Below are 18,647 nucleotides of genomic sequence, written 5' to 3' on the forward strand. Positions count from 1 at the left end.
CCTGGCTGCCAGCCCCAGCCACTGGGCCCAAGCAGCCTGCTGGCGGTGGTGCCTCTGCATGCGACACCAGGAACGCATGCAGCCGGCTCAGCATGCAACGGGAAGCATGTCCTGCCAGGGACGCATGCAGCCGGTTCAGCATGCAACGGGAAGCATGTCCTGCCAGGGACGCATGCAGCCGGTTCAGCATGCAACGGGAAGCATGTCCTGCCAGGGACGCATGCAGCTCACTCAGCATGCGAAGGAAAGCACGTCCTACCAGGGACGCATGCAGCCGGTTCAGCACGCAACGGGAAGCATGTCCTGCCAGGGACGCATGCAGCCGCCTCAGCATGCAACGGGAAGCATGTCCTGCCAGGGACGCATGCAGCTCACTCAGCATGCGAAGGAAAGCATGTCCTGCCAGGGACGCATGCAGGTCACTCAGCACGCAACGGGAAGCATGTCCTGCCAATGACGCATGCAGCTGGCTCAGGCATCTCCAGTGAACCCAGGTTAGGTTAGGCTTGGGGAGGTGCTGTGTGAGAGACAGGTTAAACAAGGGCTGCTTCTATAGAAATCTCCAGATCTCCACAGCCTCAACCCCCACAAGCATTGCCCAGGCCACATGCTAGGGAGCAGGACTCCCAGACAGCCTCAAACCAGACCCTCCATCGGCCTGGTGCGTGCTGCCCACCACCTCAAAGTTCTTAGCTCTGAACTGCATTTCCTAGCGTGACCCGGGACTGCCCTTCACCAGCAGTGGGCAGGAAGTGCTCACCGTGCCCCAGGAGGGTCCTGAGCTCACACTCACACTCACACCTATTGGTGAGAGTGGGCGCCAGCCCAGCGGCCACGCTCCACGTCCCACCTGGCCGCCCCCACCTGCACCCTCCCAGGACCCAGAGCCCCTCAGCTCTCATCGCAGGGGGCAGGGCACTGGGCACACGGCAGGCCAGGCGGCTTCCTGCACAAGTGACAAGATAACAATGCGCGCACAGCCCACCCGTGCACAGGTTACTCTACTCCACACCAGCTCACTTGCACTTGCAGTTGTCGCTACACACTGTAAAGAAAGAGAACGTTCAAGTCAGTGATTGAGATTTTTAATTTTCTTTTTTTTGGTATTTTTTTATTGTAAAAATGCTGTGCAGAGGGGTTACAGTTACACGAGCAAGGTAATGAGTACATTTCCTATGGAGCATTGTTGCCTCCTCCTTTGTTTTCCCCCTACCATCCTTTCCCTCCCACCTCCACAACTCCTGAGATTTTTAATTTTCTTGACCCACACAGCACAGCCACTCACAAGCACGACAAAAGACTGAAGGAAACGCTTTATTCATCAGCTCCCGGGCGCTCTGTGGACACCAGGGCCGCCGTGCACACAGCTGGCACCGCGGGCACACGGGCCCCGCGGCGCAGGGGGCTGCTGTCTGGAAGCACAGCTGGGCAGCCACCACCCAGCTGCCAGGCACCAGGAGGGGCGGGCCCAGCCTGCCTCCCCGGTCACGTCCCAGGGGCAGTGTGCCTGCTTGCCGTGAGGGCCACAGGACAGCGGAGGGACGCCGCCGGGGCAGGCTGCCCTGCCAACAGCCTAGCTCTGGGGGCCGGGGCCATCCTGGCCGGACCCTCCGTGAGACGGGCGCCTTGCCCGTCAGGGGCATCTCATGGTGCCAGGACACGGCCCTCCCCGCATGAGGAAGACCAGCAGACAAGCCAGCCCGCGGCATGCTCCCAAACCATGCAGGACTTCCTCCCTACCCGCCCCACCGAGGCCTTGCGCCCTGGAATCTTCCCCGAAACCTCGAGTGAAGGCCGCAGAAGCGCAGGCGGAAGGGGTGGAGGTGGGGCTCACCCAGGCCAGGCTCCTGCTTTCCCTTTAAGCCATCATGCCTTGTTTAGGCAAACGTGGAACAGTAACATAAAAACTACTTTAATTCCTGCGAGTCTTCGAACCTCCGGTCTTCGCCAATGTCCCCAGGCTGGGCTCTGGGCAGGAGGTAGACGTGAGGAGGAAGACGGAAGCCCCCACGACCCCCCACACAGCCGAGGGCCGGTTCTCCCTCTAGAGTTCACGTGGGGACCCTAGTCCTCACACAAAACATGCTGCTGCCACAACCCGCCCAATGACCGCCACCTACCAGAGGACCCTGGCGGGACGGCGCGAGCTGTGCAGCCGCCAGTTACAGATCGTGGGGACAGCCATGCTCCTTCTAACCCAAAGGCCCAGGGGCAGCTACAGGGCAGCACACACCCAGATCTCTTGTGAGGTGTCTCACGGCGCTTCAGTCAGTTCCCAGAGCAGCGCTGCGGGGCCTGGGTTCAAACCTCAGCTCCTCACTTTGGAACCTTGCTCCTAGCCAGCTCCTAGCCAGCTCAACTGGCATCTTCCAAACTGTCCAGACAGGTGGAGACGGCCTCAGTGTCTAGTGAGCCGGCTTCCTGGCAAGCAGGAAGTCGGGAATGGAAATCGGGATTTAAAATATCCCCACAGGTGAGAACTGCAGGGAGAGCAGGTGTCGGGGGGAAGAAGAGGGAGGTGGCGTCCAGAGAGGGGCATGGACTCCATTCCCAGGAAATGACGTTGGCCTGGAGGGTGGGGCCAGAGGGGGCTGGGAAGACAGGAGGCCCCGGAGTCCCCCTCTCACGTTTCCCTTTGGCCCTGCCAGCTGCAATGTGCGAAGCGGCCAGCAGAGGGCAGGGAAGCAGCAGGGAGCAGCCAGGCTCTGGCCCACACAGAAGGGCTCTATTTGGAGAACTGGATTTCCCTGTTCCTGTCAAGAGGCCAAAACTGGGAAGCAGCACTATAGCTCAAAGTGGAACAGTGCCTAGACCCAGAGTGTAAGTCCTAGGACCACCAAAATTAAAGCTGATAGGTGCCAGTGGCTCACACCTGTAATCCTAACTACTCAAGAGGCTGAGATGAGGATCACAGTTCAAAGCCAGCCCGGGCAGGAAAATCCATTGAGACTCTTACCTCCAATAAACCACAAGAAAACCAGAAGTGGTGCTGTGGCTCAAGTGGTAGAGCACTTGCCTTGAGCTGAAGAGCTGAGGGACAGTGCCCAAGCTCAGAGTTCGAACCCCATGACCAACCAAACAATAACAAAAACAAAAGAGGCCAAAAACAAGAGAGCTTTCTCTCCTAATTTATTGAAGCCTTTTATTGGGGGGATCCCTTCAAATCCTTCCCTGTGGTGGGTAGGTTTTCCCTTCCTTCCTGAGGGAGGAGAGGAAGTGAGCTGGCCACAGTAAGTTTCCACACATGCTGTCTCTAAACCGGCCCTCAGACCACAGAAAGAGCGACTTGACTACCGTCAGGTGGTGACCACCCCTGGGAGAGCACATTGCAGGAATGGGGGTCACAGTCCCCAACAGGAGCCCCAGCACCATCCCAGCTCCTTACCACTTTCCTATGCAGTCTTTCCCTGGCTTTCTGTAGACTCATTTCTTATTGCAAAGCACAGCAGAGGGGGGTTTGTGGTGAAGGGTCATTTCTGTAGCCGAGAACCCTTCTCTGCAGGGTGAGCTGCAGACCCAAGCCTACAGCCAGGCATCAACAGTCCTTCTGAGGCCACTCTGGCTTCTAAGGAGGGCTCCCTGTGGGCAGAGGCTGGTCTCCCATGGCAGACCAAGCAGGAGAGGGGCCGTGTCTCCCCTGAGCCTCTATCCAGTGCCATCTATGCTAGGCAGCTCAGGACACTGCTCTCAAAAGGCCACACAAGTCTAGACAATTCCTTTTGGACGCTCGCAGCCCGCTCCATGGCTCCTGCGTCCAGCACTGAAGTGTATTCACACCAAGTGGGCCGCTATCTACACAGCGCCTACATGGAAGCTGCACCCCCCCCAGCAGACAAGCAGGCGTGGCGCATGCCACAAACAAGCCAGCGTGGCACATGCAGCAAACAAGGCACAGTGTGGCATATGCAACAAACAATCCGCAGTGGGCGCATGCAGCAGTGAACATGCAGCGTCTTTTTCCAGATCTGAGGACGGAAGTCAGGGCCTTGCACTTGCCGAGTGCCCTTGCACTGAGCTAAAGCCCCAGTAACAGCAGCATCTTGTAAGTAAACGAATTCCTCCAATGCTTGGAACAAGTTTCTCTAGAATTAAAAAACGTAAGAGAATTCCATTTTGACTCTCATTTGAAACTTGATAGGGGAAGCTCAAGTGCATCTGACACTCGTACTTCCAAGATCTCTTGGCTGTCCCAAAGTTTATCCACCAGCACTTTTACAAGTGTGTCTGTCACCCCTCTGACCCGTCACGACCTTGGAGCTAAGAGTAGAGTTGAGGAGATGAAAAGTACAAGCCAACTTCCATGCAGGACACAGTGGCCACCCCCAGCAACTCTGACGCCCATCCTGACCCTCGGCAGAGGCTGAGTCATACAAGAGGGTAGCGGCCTTCCTAAGATTCAGAGCCTCGGCCTCTGGCCACATCAATGTTTCCCAGACTGGAAGCAGACACTGATTAAAAGTTACACATTTTGAATGCACTAGTTTATCAAATCTATGATAGTTAAAACAAGGTGAACTAAAAGTGAGTAGGTAGAAAACAAAACAGACTGGATGCATAAACAGATAAACTCATAAAAAGCTAAGTACAATTTCATCTTGAAATGAGCTCACAAAAACATTATTTCTCCATGATTCACACAAATCTAAGTCAAAAACTGTAAAATCTGAGTTAACTGTTAATTTTCATCTGTATTATAAAAGCTTCGTTTTAAGGGAAAGAGTTCTCAAGAGCTTCATCCACACCCAAAGGCCAGAAAACCCCCCGTCACAGGCCTCCTCATCCCCACAAGAAAGCAGGCCACAGCCACTTTCAGACTTGTGTGCCCCCTGCTGCTACCGTGACAGCAGGGGGGCAGCTGGGGGAGAAGAGCTGGCTGTATTGTGTTTCTGAACACACACAGACAAGGATAGCTCAAAGACGGCAAAGTGGCCTAAGTACAAACCACTCACACCACTGGGTGCGAGCACAGACCTCAGCCCGCACCGGAGAGGTCTCCGCAGGCATCTGTTTCTAGCTAAATCGTTACAATGCATAAAGTAAGTGTGATGCATACAACAAACTAATGAGACAAACTGCCGTCTGTCACGGCTGCCCATCCTTCCGGGCATCCTGATCCAGAGCTGGCTGAGACCTGCCCTGTGGACGCACTTTTCCGCAGAGGCTCGGCTGTGTGGCCCCCATGCTTTCTGCCAGGAGGCCGAATGGCAGCCAGCCTGGGCTGCCTCCACAATTTCACCACAGCCCAGCTCAGACCAGTTCACCCAGGCACCCAGCAAACGTCTCAGCTGAATCTTCCCAAGGCTGTAAGGAGAACTTTGGCCAGTGAGGGGAGCCATTGGGCTGGGGACCTGTGCTGCCGCAGACTGCTGTGCACCGGGCTCTGTCAGTTCTCCATTTTCTGAAGATTCTTCATTAACTGCTGCAAGAGGACCACGTGTTAAGAAACAAATTTATAAGGGTTAACTACAGTCATTACACATTCAACAACACTTTCTTACACATAATACTTTTCATTCAATTTGAAGATATTTATTGCATTCATTAGGTGGAAAAAATGTAACATACATTTATTTAACACAACCTTGTGAAATTCACAAAGCATAACTTGGTAAGAAGCATTTTTTTTATTCTTAGTCCACTTCTGAGGACTGAATCATAAACTGCTCCGTTGTAATTAAATAATTCTTGCAAGAGGTGGATACTGCATTTAACATTTATTAATTTTCTCCTCTCAGTACAGGCAGCAATTCACCATTTTCTTTCAGCTCCTAAAAACAAAAACATATGCATATATATCAAAAAGCATCTCAACAATCATGGCTTTAAACAATCATGGCTCATATCTATTCTATATCTGAAAACCAGTAGGAGCACTCAATCTATAAGACTCTGGAAACTATTATATCATAAAAAGTAGGGCTTGAAATACATTTAAAGCATATAAATTGAAGCATGATCACTTGAGCAATATATGTAGGTCTTCATAAACAATATAGTGACTATACACTATACTATCAGACTGCTATATTTTAAACAGTATTCTAAAACCAAGACTTCTTCAGTAAACAGGACAATGTATTGCTGTAACTTAAGTCCTCTATGTTATGTAAGTTACAGCAGTAAATAAGGGAGAGAGGGACTGGTATGCAAGGCTAAGATTGAAACAATGGTGACACTACTCCAACACACATCACAGTCTATTCCTGCTGCCTCTCATGGACCCGGCATACTGCAATACTTCACAGCCTGGGAACACATGTACAGCTCAGGAAAAACTGAAGTGCCAGGGAAAACATAAAGGCCAGATACCATTTAAGACAAGCCATATGCCAGTGGTTTACGCCTGTAATCCTAGCAATCAGAAAGATGGCAGATTAAGGCTAACCTGAGCAAAAGTTCATGAGGGACCTCCAACTCAATCTGCAGCTGGTGAGCCAGAGGACACCTGTCACCCCAGTCACACATGAGGCTGAGTTTGCAGGGCTCACAGTTCGAGACCAGCAAAGGAAAAAATGTCTGTGAGACTAGACAAAAAAGGCTGGGCACGGGCTGGGAATGTGGCTCAGTGGTAGAGCGCTTGCCTTGCATGCATGAGGCCCTGGGTTCGATTCCTCAGTACCACATAAGAATAAAGAAAAAAGCCAGAAGTGGTGCTGTGGCTCAAGTGGTAGAGTGCTAGCCTTGAGCTGAAGAGCTGAGGGACAGTGCCCAGGCCCAGAGTTCAGGCCCCAAAACTGACAAAAATATAGATGGATGGATGGATGGATAGATGGATGGATGGATGGATGGGCATGGTATTAAGGACCTGTCATCCCAAATACACAAGAAATCATAAAATAGGAGGACCAAAGCCCAGGCTGGCACAGGCAAAATACAAGAGTCTACCTCAAATACCTGTGTAAGCTAGGCACCAGCAGCATGGGAAGCTGGGCATGAAAGGGCAGCAACTCTAGGCAGAAAGGGTCACAGGATCACTTCTCATCCCACAGCTGGGCAGTCCGCCACCCCCAGGGACACTGAAGGCCAAGACTAGATGGGCAGGATGGCACATGGAGGCCAGCCCTAGCGGAAGTCAATGAGACTTCATCTCCACAGCAGGGAAGCTGGGTGCAGTGGCACAGCCTTGTGAGCACATCCGCTACAGAGGGCCTAAAACAGACAGAGTAGGGCTCAGGAGCATGCTAGTGTCAGAAGCAAGACCCTATTCCAAAAGCAACCAGTGAAAAACAGGGCTGGAGGCATAGCTCAGCAGTATCCTTACCAGCCTAGCAAGCGTAAGGGCCTGAGCTCAAACTCCAGTAGTGCAAAGGAAGGAAAGGGAAGGAAAAGGAAGAAGAAAGAAGGAAAGAAGGGAAGGAGGGAGGGAAGAAGGGAGGGAAGGAGAGGGGAGGGGGAAAGAGAGAAAGGAGGGAAGCTGCAAGGCAAAGCCATACACACCTGTACTGCAGGTCCCAACTATTTGGGGGAATAAGGCAAGAGGGTCAGCTTCTTCCAGCCCAGGCAGAAAAATCTAAGACTCCCACCCCAATTAAACAGCAAAATGCCAAGCTGGAAACACACACTCAGTAATTCAAAAATAGAGATGGGACAACAGAAGAGCTACCAAACCAAAAGCAGATAGGCTCTCCACTTTTCACTCCTATTTTTCCTAGTAAAAACCATCAAGTAAAACAAAGTTTCTACATGACAACAAAATCTAAATGTGAGTTGCTTGTTAAGACCTTTGTTATCACTAACCAGCATAAAAATCAACCAGCAGAACCACTAAAATCTACAGAATGAAAGCAAATGGACATGATCTGGCCATTACAAAACCTTCATTATCTTGAGATCGGCTACCTTGTATTAAAAAGGAGACTTCCATCCAGGGCCTGGTTGTTCCTAGCTACTAGAGAGGACTGCAGTTTGAAGCCAGCCTATGTGGAAGTCTACAAGATTCTACTTCCAATTAAGCAGCAAAAAAGCAGGACTGGAGGCATGGCTCAAGAGAGAGAGCACCAGCAGTGAGCAAGAAAGCCAAGTGATTGTAAGAGGCCCTGAGTTCAAACCCCAGTTTAAAAAAAAAAAAAATCCTCTTGCCCTAATAGACCCAGGAGGGCTTTCTGAAGACAAATTGGCTGTGTAGTTCAGGGGTGAGCCCAACTCCAGGAATAACTAGCTGTGGAGCACCACACAGCTACACATCTCTGAGACTTGTGCACACCTGTGCTTTCTACATTAGGAGTGGGGCAGCTGAGGGTGTACAAGGCATACCAAAGCAGGGCACGCAGCACCCTGAGCTTCAGCAAGGAGCAGATCAGTCAGCACCATGCGGGCCACGAGGCAGCAGTGACTCTAATCCACACGTCCCAGTGCTGCAGTCCACAGTGCCTGGATGGACTGCCCCTCCCCGCAGAAAAGAGGAGCTCAGTAAGCACATGTGAGGAGCATTCTTCTCAGGGCCGCAGGCTTACGAGCATGGCCACCCATTTATCCAGTCAACAAAATGCACTCAGTACTCCAGAGGCCAGCCAGAATTAGCTCATCTGGGACATGTTCTAACTGAACCCAACATAAAAAATGGTCTCTTAAGTAACCAATCAGCAACCTAACAGTCAATCTCATGAATCTTAGCAAGGAAAATAGTTAACAATACCACAAAATTTCCAAATGTACATGTTTTCTAAGCAGGCAACACTAACACCCTGCTATATACCTAAGAACTCACACAGCTTAGCTTTCAAATTCAATGAGATTTATTGATTGTATCTTCCCAAGAGTTACCAGTGGCCAAGGTACAGACTATAAAACATTCAGACAAAAACAGGCTCAAGAGAATTTGGGGTTGAAAGACAGTGTGTCTTACAAAAGTAAGATACTTTTATAAATAGCAAATGCAGATCTATTTTTGATGCTTCAGGGCTATTCAAAAGCTTTAATAGTATTAAACATCCTTAAACCACTCGACTCACTGGTTTGTTTCAAGTGACATTAACCCCAGCACAACAGGGAACAAATCTGGTACGGGTGCAGAACAGCAGCAGGACGACGAGTTAGCCGGCACGGTCAAGGACACAAGTGACTGTGCAAACATGCCATCACTGCAGCTCTCTGCAAAGCTCCTTCCTATTGCTAAGTGTGTGCTGAAAACTGATTCCACAATGTAACTCCAAGAGCCACTTCTTGTTTTCCACATCAGATCTGAGAAGCCCTGCCAAGCAGGCAGGAGGAAAGTCTGAGGAAGGAAGAGGAGGTCTTGGGGAGCAGGAAGTGTCTAAGGAAGGTCTGTGAGGAAGAGAAGGTTCTGAGGAGGAGGGTCTGAAGAAGTCTGAAAGCCTGAGGGAGGAGGCCTGAGGAGGAGGAGGACAGAGGAAGCTTGCTGCCCTAGAGAAGCAACCTGACCTCCATTCACACTGGTCAGACCCAGAATTCCTACTCAGTCCCTCCACTGAACCCCTGCCACTTCCTTTGCCGCCAGGGTGGGCCACAGTGGGGTAAGAGTGTTCTAAGCTACCAAAGCCCCCAGTTAGAGGACTAGGCTAACCAACGCAGCTGTGAAGCACAGATGCTAGCTGACAGGCAGGGTTCTCCTTTTGTGTCACATTCATTTAAAATACAGTGAAGGAGCCAGGGACAGGCTCATGCCTGTAATCCTAGCTGTTCCTATACAAGAGGCTAAGACCAGAGGATCGGTTTCCAGCAGCCCAGGCAAGAAAGTCTGTGAGACTCTCACCTCCAATTGAAGTCAAAAGTGAAGCTGTGGCTCAAGTGGTAGAGCACCAGCTTTGAGCAAAAAAGCTCAGGGATAGTACCCAGCCCCTGAGTTCAAGCCCCAGGACTGGCACAAAAATGAATACCCACAATGACTGGGTGCTGGTATCTCACACATGTAATCCTAGCTACACAGGAGGCTGAGATTGAGGATTGTGGTTTGAAGCCTGGCAAGGAAGGAAAGTCTACAAGACTTGTAATTACCAAAAAAATGGAAATGGAGCTGGGGCTCAAGTGGTAAAGCGCCAGCCTTGAGCATAAAAAGCTCAGGGACAGCGCCCAAGGCCCTGAGTTCAAGCCTCAGGACCAGCACAAAATCAAAACAAAATCCCGTTATGTCAAAACAAATTTTACAACTTTGGTGGGGGGGGGGGGGGGGGCAGGGGGAGGCTGGGAAGGGATGGGAAAGGGAAACAAAGGAGGAGGCTACAATGCTTGATAAGAAATGTACTCATTATCTTGCCCATGTAATTGTAACCCCTCTGTACAGTATTTTCACAATAAAAAATAAAATTTAAAAAAAAAAAAACAATTGATGCAAAAAAAAAAAATCCCACAATTGGGGATTAGAAAAGAGGGGCAAACGATGGAAGGATGAGACTAATTAAGATGCACTGTACTGGGGCTGGGAAGGTGGCTCAGTGGTAGAGTGCTTGCTTGCCTTGCATGCATGAGGCCCTGAGTTCGACTCCTCAGCACCACATAAGCAGAAAAAGCTGGAAGTGGCACTATGGCTCAAGTGGTAAAGCACTAGCCTTGAGCTGAAGAGCTGAGGGACAGCGCCCAGGCCAAGTTCAGGCCTCACAACCAACAAAATAAAAATAAATAAATAAATAAATAAAAGATGCATTGTACTCATAATCTGACTTGAAGTGAAACCTCTTTGTACAATTACTTAATTATAAAAACACACAGGGCACCAAAGAGTCAAAATTCCGTAAGAAACAGTAGTCTCTCTAAACACGCCAAGAGCCCTGCCAGAAGCAGACGCTCAGGACCACCGTCTCACTACTTGGAAGGCTCAGCTCCCAGGCAGCCTGGGCAAAGTGTCTGAGATCCCATCTCAACCAATAGTTGGGCATAGTGTTGCTTGCCTGCCACCCCAGCTACACGGGAGTCTGAGACGACGACGACTCTGGTGCTGGGCCAATCAGAGCAACGGAAAACAAAAAACAATGTTTGTGAGACCTCCCTACTCCCATCTCAGAGAAAAGGTTGTGAACAGTCATCCCAGGTACAGGGGGAAGAAGGAAAGAGGGAGTATCAAGACCCAGAGCAGCCAAGGCAAATTGTGAGACCCTATCTCAAAAAACAACAGAAGCAAAAGGGGTTAGAAGTTGGCTCAAGTTATAGAACACCTGTCCACCAAGCGAGAAGCTCCAAGTTCAAATGCTGGTACTGCTCCACCCACCCTCCCCCACTGGCCCTGTCATGGCACAGCAGGCGAGGTCAGGGTAAAGGTAAGTGCAGAGACTCCAGCCTCCTGCCTATGAGTTCTAGCTCCTCATCCTTAAACCCAAGTGCAAGTGAAAGAGGAAAAGCAGAGCTGGGAAGGTGGCTCAGTGGTAGAGCGCTTGCCTTGCATGCATGAGGCCCTGGGTTCGATTCCTCAGCACCACATAAGCAGAAAAAAAAAGCCGGAAGTGGTGCTGTGGCTCAACTGGTAGCGCACTAGCCTTGAGCTGAAGAGCTGAGGGACAGCGCCCAAGCCCAGAGTTCAGGCCCCACGACCAGATCCAAAAAAAAAAAAGAGGAAAAGCAATGGCACAAGGAAGTGAGAAAGAAACATAAAAACCAAGGATCACAATTTCAGGAGGACAAACATACTTCTGGCTAAAAGAATCAATGTATGTACAGGAAAGTTGGGCCCTGGAGCCCTACAGATTATGCAAGGAAATCCATTGCCGAGAAAGCACAGGATGACAGGCAGGCACCACGGAGGAACCAGGGAGGTGAGCTCCCGCAGGCTTCCTGCAGAATGGGTCATGAGCCTGGCTGCAGCCACAAGTCATCTGGAAAGCCAGTGCAGAAGCACTAGCTCAGAGCTGAGGAAGGTCTGAACTACAGGAAGTATGCACAGACAGGCAGAATGACAGAAGAGATTGAGTGAAGGTAGAGGAATGAGGGTCCCATTCAATGTGAGGTGACCCGTCTTTAAGGGAGCAGATGCGCAGGCCTTACCTTTACAATGTCCAACCCTCCAACAAGCTCCCCTTTCACATACAGCTGAGGGTATGTTGGCCAGTTTGAAAATGTTTTTAATCCTTGCCGCACCTAAAGAAAACACAGGAGCCCTGAGACCTTCCTCTAGACCCCCAGATTAAAGCTAAAACAATGAAACAGAAAAGCCAGAACTTACTTCTTCATCCTCCAATATGTCAAATGTTTCATATTCCACACTACAAAAAAGGAGAACACATTTTAATAAATACTGTTTTAAACAAAAAATTGTAAAACCTGTTTACTGTTTCCAAAACAGTGAAAGGAAACCACTGCTAACAACATTTACAGCAAACCAATGGAGTATTTTTTAAATCTGGAATCTGCCTGGTACTACACAGAATAAGTCATTTCTATCTATTTTTCTCTAGTCAATACTGCGTTAGACCAGAAGTTCGCAAGTTTTTCTTAAAGAACTTTTTTTTTCCTAAAGAAAAAAAAGACCACAGCCAGGTGTCGGGATGGCTTACATCTATAATCCCAGCTACTAAGAGGCTGAGATTTGAGGATCTTGGTTTGAAGCCAGCTGGGGCAGCGAAGTCCCTGAGACTCTTATCTCCAATTAACCACCAAGAAAATCCAGAAACAGAGCAGAGCTGTGGCTCAAGTGGTAGAATGTCAGCCAGCCTTGAGCACAAAAACACAGGGACAAGTGTCTAGGCCCTGACTTCAAGACTCAGGTCCAGAACCAGGACAAAAAGACCACAAACCAGCCAGCATCCTTTCCACCACCTAATGGGTGAAAGAGAGGCCTTGAGGCCACAACCCCAGTAAGCCAACTCTTTTCTCCTGAAGTATCACAGTCAGCAGAAGAAATTAACTGTTTTTTGCTTTTCTGTCTCCAAAACTGTATTAAGTTTATGCAGCCCAAGAGTACTATAATATTTTGAAGATCTATAACTTCATTGAGCAGGCTAACTTAGTTCAAGCTCCAAACAGAAAATACTTTTAATTTTAAAAGAAATCAAGAAATAAAGAATAGAAATAAGCAAAAGCAGATGAAAATCCAAACATGAGCTAAGTATCTCTAAGTAAGTAGTTTATTGTTGTTATTTTGGGGGGAGTTGTTTTGCCAGTCCTGGGACTTGAACTCAGGCTGGGCACTGTCCTCCCTGAGCTTCTTTTGCTCTAGGCTAGCACTCTACCACTTGAGCCACAACGCTACTTCCTGCTTTTTATGTTTATGTGGTTCTGAGGAATTGAACCCAGGGCTTCATGCATGCTAGGCAGACACTCTACCACTAAGCCACATTCCCAGACCCTATGTGGTTGTTCTAAACTCCATCATGTAGATCAAACTCAGGAGTACTGTGACTCAAGAGGATTGATGACTCTCACATCCGGTAATGAGCCTCGTTATGTGTTTATCGAGTAAGTATACTTTTTTTTGTTAATAAAATTTTAAAACAACCTACAATACATTCACCTGTAATGTCCTTAGTACATGGTGAGAAGAACAACCAGATGTATATAGGTTAAAACATTCACAAAACATCAGAACAAAATGCACACAAAATGTGTGTATATATAGGCAGACACCAAGCATCCACTATAGAACTTAAGCTGGACCGTCTTACATACACTAGTTGAAAACAAGAGTTACATACCCAGTACCATTTAGTATTTCCAGAATTTGTTTGCTGAATCCACATTTTGCTTCCTAAATAAAAAAAACAAATTACATTTTTTTCTATGTCCCAACTGGCATGGTTATAGCTCTCATGTCTTGTCGGCCTGCAGGGTAACTATTCAGCTCAGCCTTGTTACCCACCTCCCCCCAACTTCTTGTATGGACAACCAGGACATCACCCAGACTCGTAACCCACAAACCTATGAAACACTGGTCAAAAAGTCCAAGTCAAGCCTTAAGTTTCTTCTACTGAGACTCACTCAATGTCACTTTTTTTGTCAATCCTGAGGCTTGAACTCAGGGCCAGGGTGCTGTCCCAGGGCTTATTTTGCTCAAGGCTAGCACTCTACTACTAGAGCCACAGCACCACTTCTGCTTTTTTCTGAATAGTTTATTGGAGATAAGCATCTCAAAGGCTTTTCTGCCCAGGCTAGCTTTAAACCATTTAAGATTCTTAGATCTTAGCCTCCTGAGTAGCTAGGATTACAGGTGTGAGCCACTAGTGGCTCAGCTACGATGTCATTTCTTAAGTTACACAAACTAATAATAATTCACTTCATCTTTTTGTAATCGTTAAGATAATCATTATTTTCATGTTTTCCTAGTGGATTCTAACCCCACTTTTTAAATTTATCTTTGCAGTATAGGGCACCAAAACTCTGAGGTTCTAGAAATCTTAAAGGTCTTTCTGTTTTTGGTTTTTCCCATTCCACATAACCTCTAAATCCCAGCAAACTGACACCACATAAACATTTTAAGTGTTTTAATAGTGCTGATCTTTCCAAAATATACTAAATCTTTCTGGGTTTCATAAAAAAGAAATGTCAAAAATAAGACTGTACTCAGGAATTAAAGGTATGACTCAAGTGGTAGAGCGCATGCTTAGCCAAAAAAAAAAAAAAAAACCAATACTGAGGGGAAAAAGGAAAAGTATTCCCTAAACCACTGTACAAAAGTCACCCTGTCATTTCTAGAAACTACTAAATTGTTTTTAATAAATGCGTTAGAAAGAACTCATATACCGGTTACATTACTTAGTTATATTAACTAATAAGTCTCATTTAGTAATACTTACTTCCAAATTTAGGATAACTTGGTTCTCACAACCTGTGAATTATTATGACTGATCTCTATTTACAAAAGCACAAATTGAAGCTCTCTGGGTGGTTCAGCTACATGCCCAAAAAATCTTGGAGTGGTAAGGACAACAAAGTATCCTCATTCTATCTGCTTCACCTCAAAAAGAGCCCAAATTCTGTCCTGCTTTCCTACCTGAACAAGCAGCAAAGAACTTAGTAAAGTTAACATGAAAACTGCAGAGTACAAATGATAAGCCTAGCTTTGGAAATTGCCACTAAAATCTCCACCCAAAAATAATTTTGCTCAAACTATCAGTGCAAGTGATCTACCAAAATAAATATTCAAAATGATCCAAAATCAAAATGTACTTCCAACAGATTGCTTAAAACTGTGAAAACAGCATGGTAAGATTTGCTTGGGAAAGGAACATGGTGAGAAGGGGTGACAGCCAGGTGCTGGTGGCTCACACCTGTAATCCTAGCTATTCAGGAAGCTCTGAGGATAGTGGTTCCAAGCCAGCCCAGGCAGGAAAGTCGGTGAGACTCTATCTCCAATGAACCACCAGAAAACCAGAGGTGGCACTGTGGCTCGAAGTGGCAGAGCACTAACCTTGAGCAAAAGAGCTCATGGATAGCACCCAGGCCCTGAGTTCAAGCCCCATGAACAACCAAAACACAAGAGGGGATGAGACTGACTGGAATATACTGTGTATGTATGGAAATGCAGCAATGAACCCTACCACTTCCACCCTCCCTGGAAGCTTAAAAAAAAGCAAATAATGGGCTGGGAAGGTGCTCAGTGGTGGAGCGCTTGCCTTGCATGCATGAGGCCCTGGGTTCCATTCCTCAGCACCACATAAGCAGAGAAAAAAAAAAAGGCGGAAGTGGCGCTGTAGGTAGAGTGCTCGCCTTGAGCTGAAGAGCTGAGGGACAGTGCCGAGGCCCAGAGTTCAGGCCCCACAACCAGACTCCCCCCCCTCCCCCCGCAAAAAAAAAAGTTTCATCAAAAAGTTACAAGAAACATCCTGTTACAAGTCAGAATGAATGACAGTTTTCCTCAGTCAGCAGACACTCCCAGTGGACTGTGGCCATGGTTTACTTACCACTGTGGACACTCGCACTGGGCTGATCTAGGGGCAAGAACCAGAGCCCTACCTGGTTCTCTGCAATAGGTCCTGCACTCAAAGGAAGAGTAATGGAGTGGCAACTTAGAGAACTGCAAAGGGTTAAACATGTTGACCACTTTAGCTGACAAAGTTTGGCAACAGAAAGAAATGCACCCTGCTGAGATGTTGATGATAAAGTCAAGCAAAATGTAGATTACTTTGTTTGATCTCCATAAGCACCAATTAAGGCCTGGATAACTTCCTGATAGCACTACAGCTTCATTAGCTAAAGCTAGGAAAAGAAGATTTAACTGTCCCCTTGTTGCAGACGTTAACATCAAAAGAAATTACAAATAAAACCATTTTTGAGTTTTTTACCTGTTTGTTTCCTTTCATAAAGAGCATCACAGAAGCTTTATTCGTCAGCATTTTGAGCCTAAAGAGAGAAAATTGATATGAAATGGCTCAGCTCAATTATTAAACACCACTTTTGCTCCGCTTCATGAGTAGCATACATATTTGAGGGATAGCAGGAAGATAGTTCACAGTTTTGAGTGGTATTAAACAAGCAAATGCATTGACATTTTCCTTTATTTCATTCTCTCCCCAAGCCACTGTAAAACACAATATGGCTTTTAAGGCGACGAATGTTCCTTCAAGTTGCAATTTAAGCCCATCAACTCACAGCACTAAAAAAAAATAATAATAACCAATTCAGTAAGGAATTGTTCAATAGGAGGCCTATATACTGAGCCCAGGCAGAATTTCCTGAGCAAGCTCAGTAAGCCCTGCTCCCATCACGGCACCGTACAATGCTCACAGGGCAGGCCTAGAGAGTAAAAATGTAAAGTATTAGACTGTCCATTAAAGCTTGTTGCTAACATCAGTATTCTCATCCATAGTTTACACCACCCACTGAACAGCATAATCTACCTTTCTGTCAGGAATTTTAACTATCTGCATTTGGACCAAACCTCAGGGTGGGACACTGGGTTGTCCAGCATCTTCTACTCACTCTCCATGGCTACAGACAAGCCACAGCTCCAAATCTCCCTATAGAAAAAAGTTGGTACATGCAACTAAGCACCTGAGAAGGCACACTTCCAGAAGAGGATAAGCTCCTTCTTGGAAAAACAGCAGGAGACACAGAAGTGTGATGCTAGCCCAGATCATTTATCCAAGTAACCAACTATCTAGATCCATAGACCACCTTATGTTGTGACAAGGACACACTCTGCTCACTAGGAGCCTGTCAGCTGGATCCACAGACCACTCTGTACAGTTCAAAACATAGGATATCAGCCGCAAACTTTGTTCACTAAGTAAGAGTCCATTAAGTTACTACTCAAAAATATATTGAATTCTGCTTTCTACATAACACTACCAGTTGTCCTACAGTGTCTACAAGAACAGATGTAGAAGCAGCACATTAGAACAGGTCAGATAAGGACAAAGAAACAGAGCAGTGGAAAGATATCAACAGAGGAGGGTACATGAATAGTACCTCCAGGCACATTAAAGGCATAGCTGCCCATGGAGTCCACATAGCCCCTGCAAGCCAAGGGAGCCCACAGGACACAGCCAGACTACAGGAAAGGATTCTTAGTCCAAATGAATCATCACGTTCTCATTATTTAAAAGGCAGGGAAGGGTATAACGCACTGGGGAAAGGGTGGCACCAAAGGTCAGTCTGATATACATGGAATGCTACTTCTAAGAATTAGTTTATCATGGACAAATAATTGAACACTTTTGCAAATTCTCAAAAGGTTACATAGCAAGAGAATTACAAGAGGGAGGTTAATCTTACAAACCCAAGTACCAACAATGAATGGCTGAGGTGCTGGTAACTGCCAAAGTGAATTCTTTCTTAAACCTCTAATTTATATTTATTACAAGGGAAATCTAAGTCTCTATAAATGCCAAAGTCCAAAATTTCTACAAGATAAGTTCTCCTAAAACTAAAATATAGAGTATAAGAATATAAGAATAAAGAAGCCGGGTGCCAGTGGCTCACGCCTGTAATCCTAAGCTACTCAGGAAGCTGAGATCTGAGGATCTCGGTTCAAAGCCAGCCCGGGTAGGAAAGTCCGTGAAACTCCTATCTCCAATAAACCACAAGAAAACCGGAAGTGGTTCTGTAGCTCAAGTGGTAGAGTGCTCGCCTTGAGCTGAAGAGCTGAGGGACAGCGCTCAGGTCCAGAGTTCAAGCCCCACAACTGACCAAAAAAAATAAAATAAAGATATAAAATTTCCAAAATCTGCCTGCATTCTAAATTACCATGGCTTGAAAAGGTAATATGAAGCACTCACCGCTGCTGGAAAGCATAATACACATAGCATTAGCTTTTCACAAGTGTGAAACTCAAGGGCTCTAAGGTAATACATTTAAGGTAGTACAAAAAAGCACAAGTGTGCCAATGAGCAGAACTAAATGGGATTCTGCCTCCCAAATCCAGAGAACCAAAGCACAGTCAATCCACTGAAACATTTCTGTAACAGCAAAAAATATTCTCCTCACCATTATTAGGCTGGTGCTAAAATTTTTCTAGTCCAAATTAGACCTTCTCTGATTTCCATAACTAGATCTACTAAACCACAAAAACATGGCCCAGGACATGCAAACACCAAATCCTTGATTTTCATTCAGAATAAACAATACAAAACTGAAGATTAAAAAAAATCTTTTTTAACTAACACTTACCTTTCCTCTAATTTGGGAGCTTTGGGGCAAATTGTATCTAGTTCTTCAGATGCTTCTAGCTCCTGAAATACAGACACTTGTCAGTTTAAGAATAATTTTATAATAACAAATCACCTTGACCATACCATGATGTAGAATACAGTCCAAAAATCCCAAAT

The 18,647-nt window shown here is 46.9% G+C and overlaps 1 protein-coding gene across 1 annotated transcript in view; it reads right to left on the reverse strand.

Annotated features, from left to right (window-relative positions):
• Positions 1 to 5,504: 5,504 nt before the first annotated feature.
• The window catches only part of Glrx3 (glutaredoxin 3), a 30,883-nt gene continuing 17,740 nt past the window's right edge, over positions 5,505 to 18,647 (reverse strand). Inside the window, exons 5-10 of the mRNA XM_013021986.1 lie at positions 18,490 to 18,551; positions 16,164 to 16,221; positions 13,578 to 13,630; positions 12,110 to 12,149; positions 11,932 to 12,024; positions 5,505 to 5,768 (exon numbers count right to left, since the gene is read on the reverse strand). Coding sequence (XP_012877440.1) covers positions 5,718 to 5,768; positions 11,932 to 12,024; positions 12,110 to 12,149; positions 13,578 to 13,630; positions 16,164 to 16,221; positions 18,490 to 18,551 — 357 coding nt within the window. The 3' untranslated portion in view covers positions 5,505 to 5,717. The remainder of the gene's footprint in view (positions 5,769 to 11,931; positions 12,025 to 12,109; positions 12,150 to 13,577; positions 13,631 to 16,163; positions 16,222 to 18,489; positions 18,552 to 18,647) is intronic.

This window comes from Dipodomys ordii, unplaced genomic scaffold (assembly GCF_000151885.1).
Source record: "Dipodomys ordii isolate 6190 unplaced genomic scaffold, Dord_2.0 Scaffold58, whole genome shotgun sequence".
In the NCBI taxonomy this organism is placed as follows: domain Eukaryota; kingdom Metazoa; phylum Chordata; class Mammalia; order Rodentia; family Heteromyidae; genus Dipodomys; species Dipodomys ordii.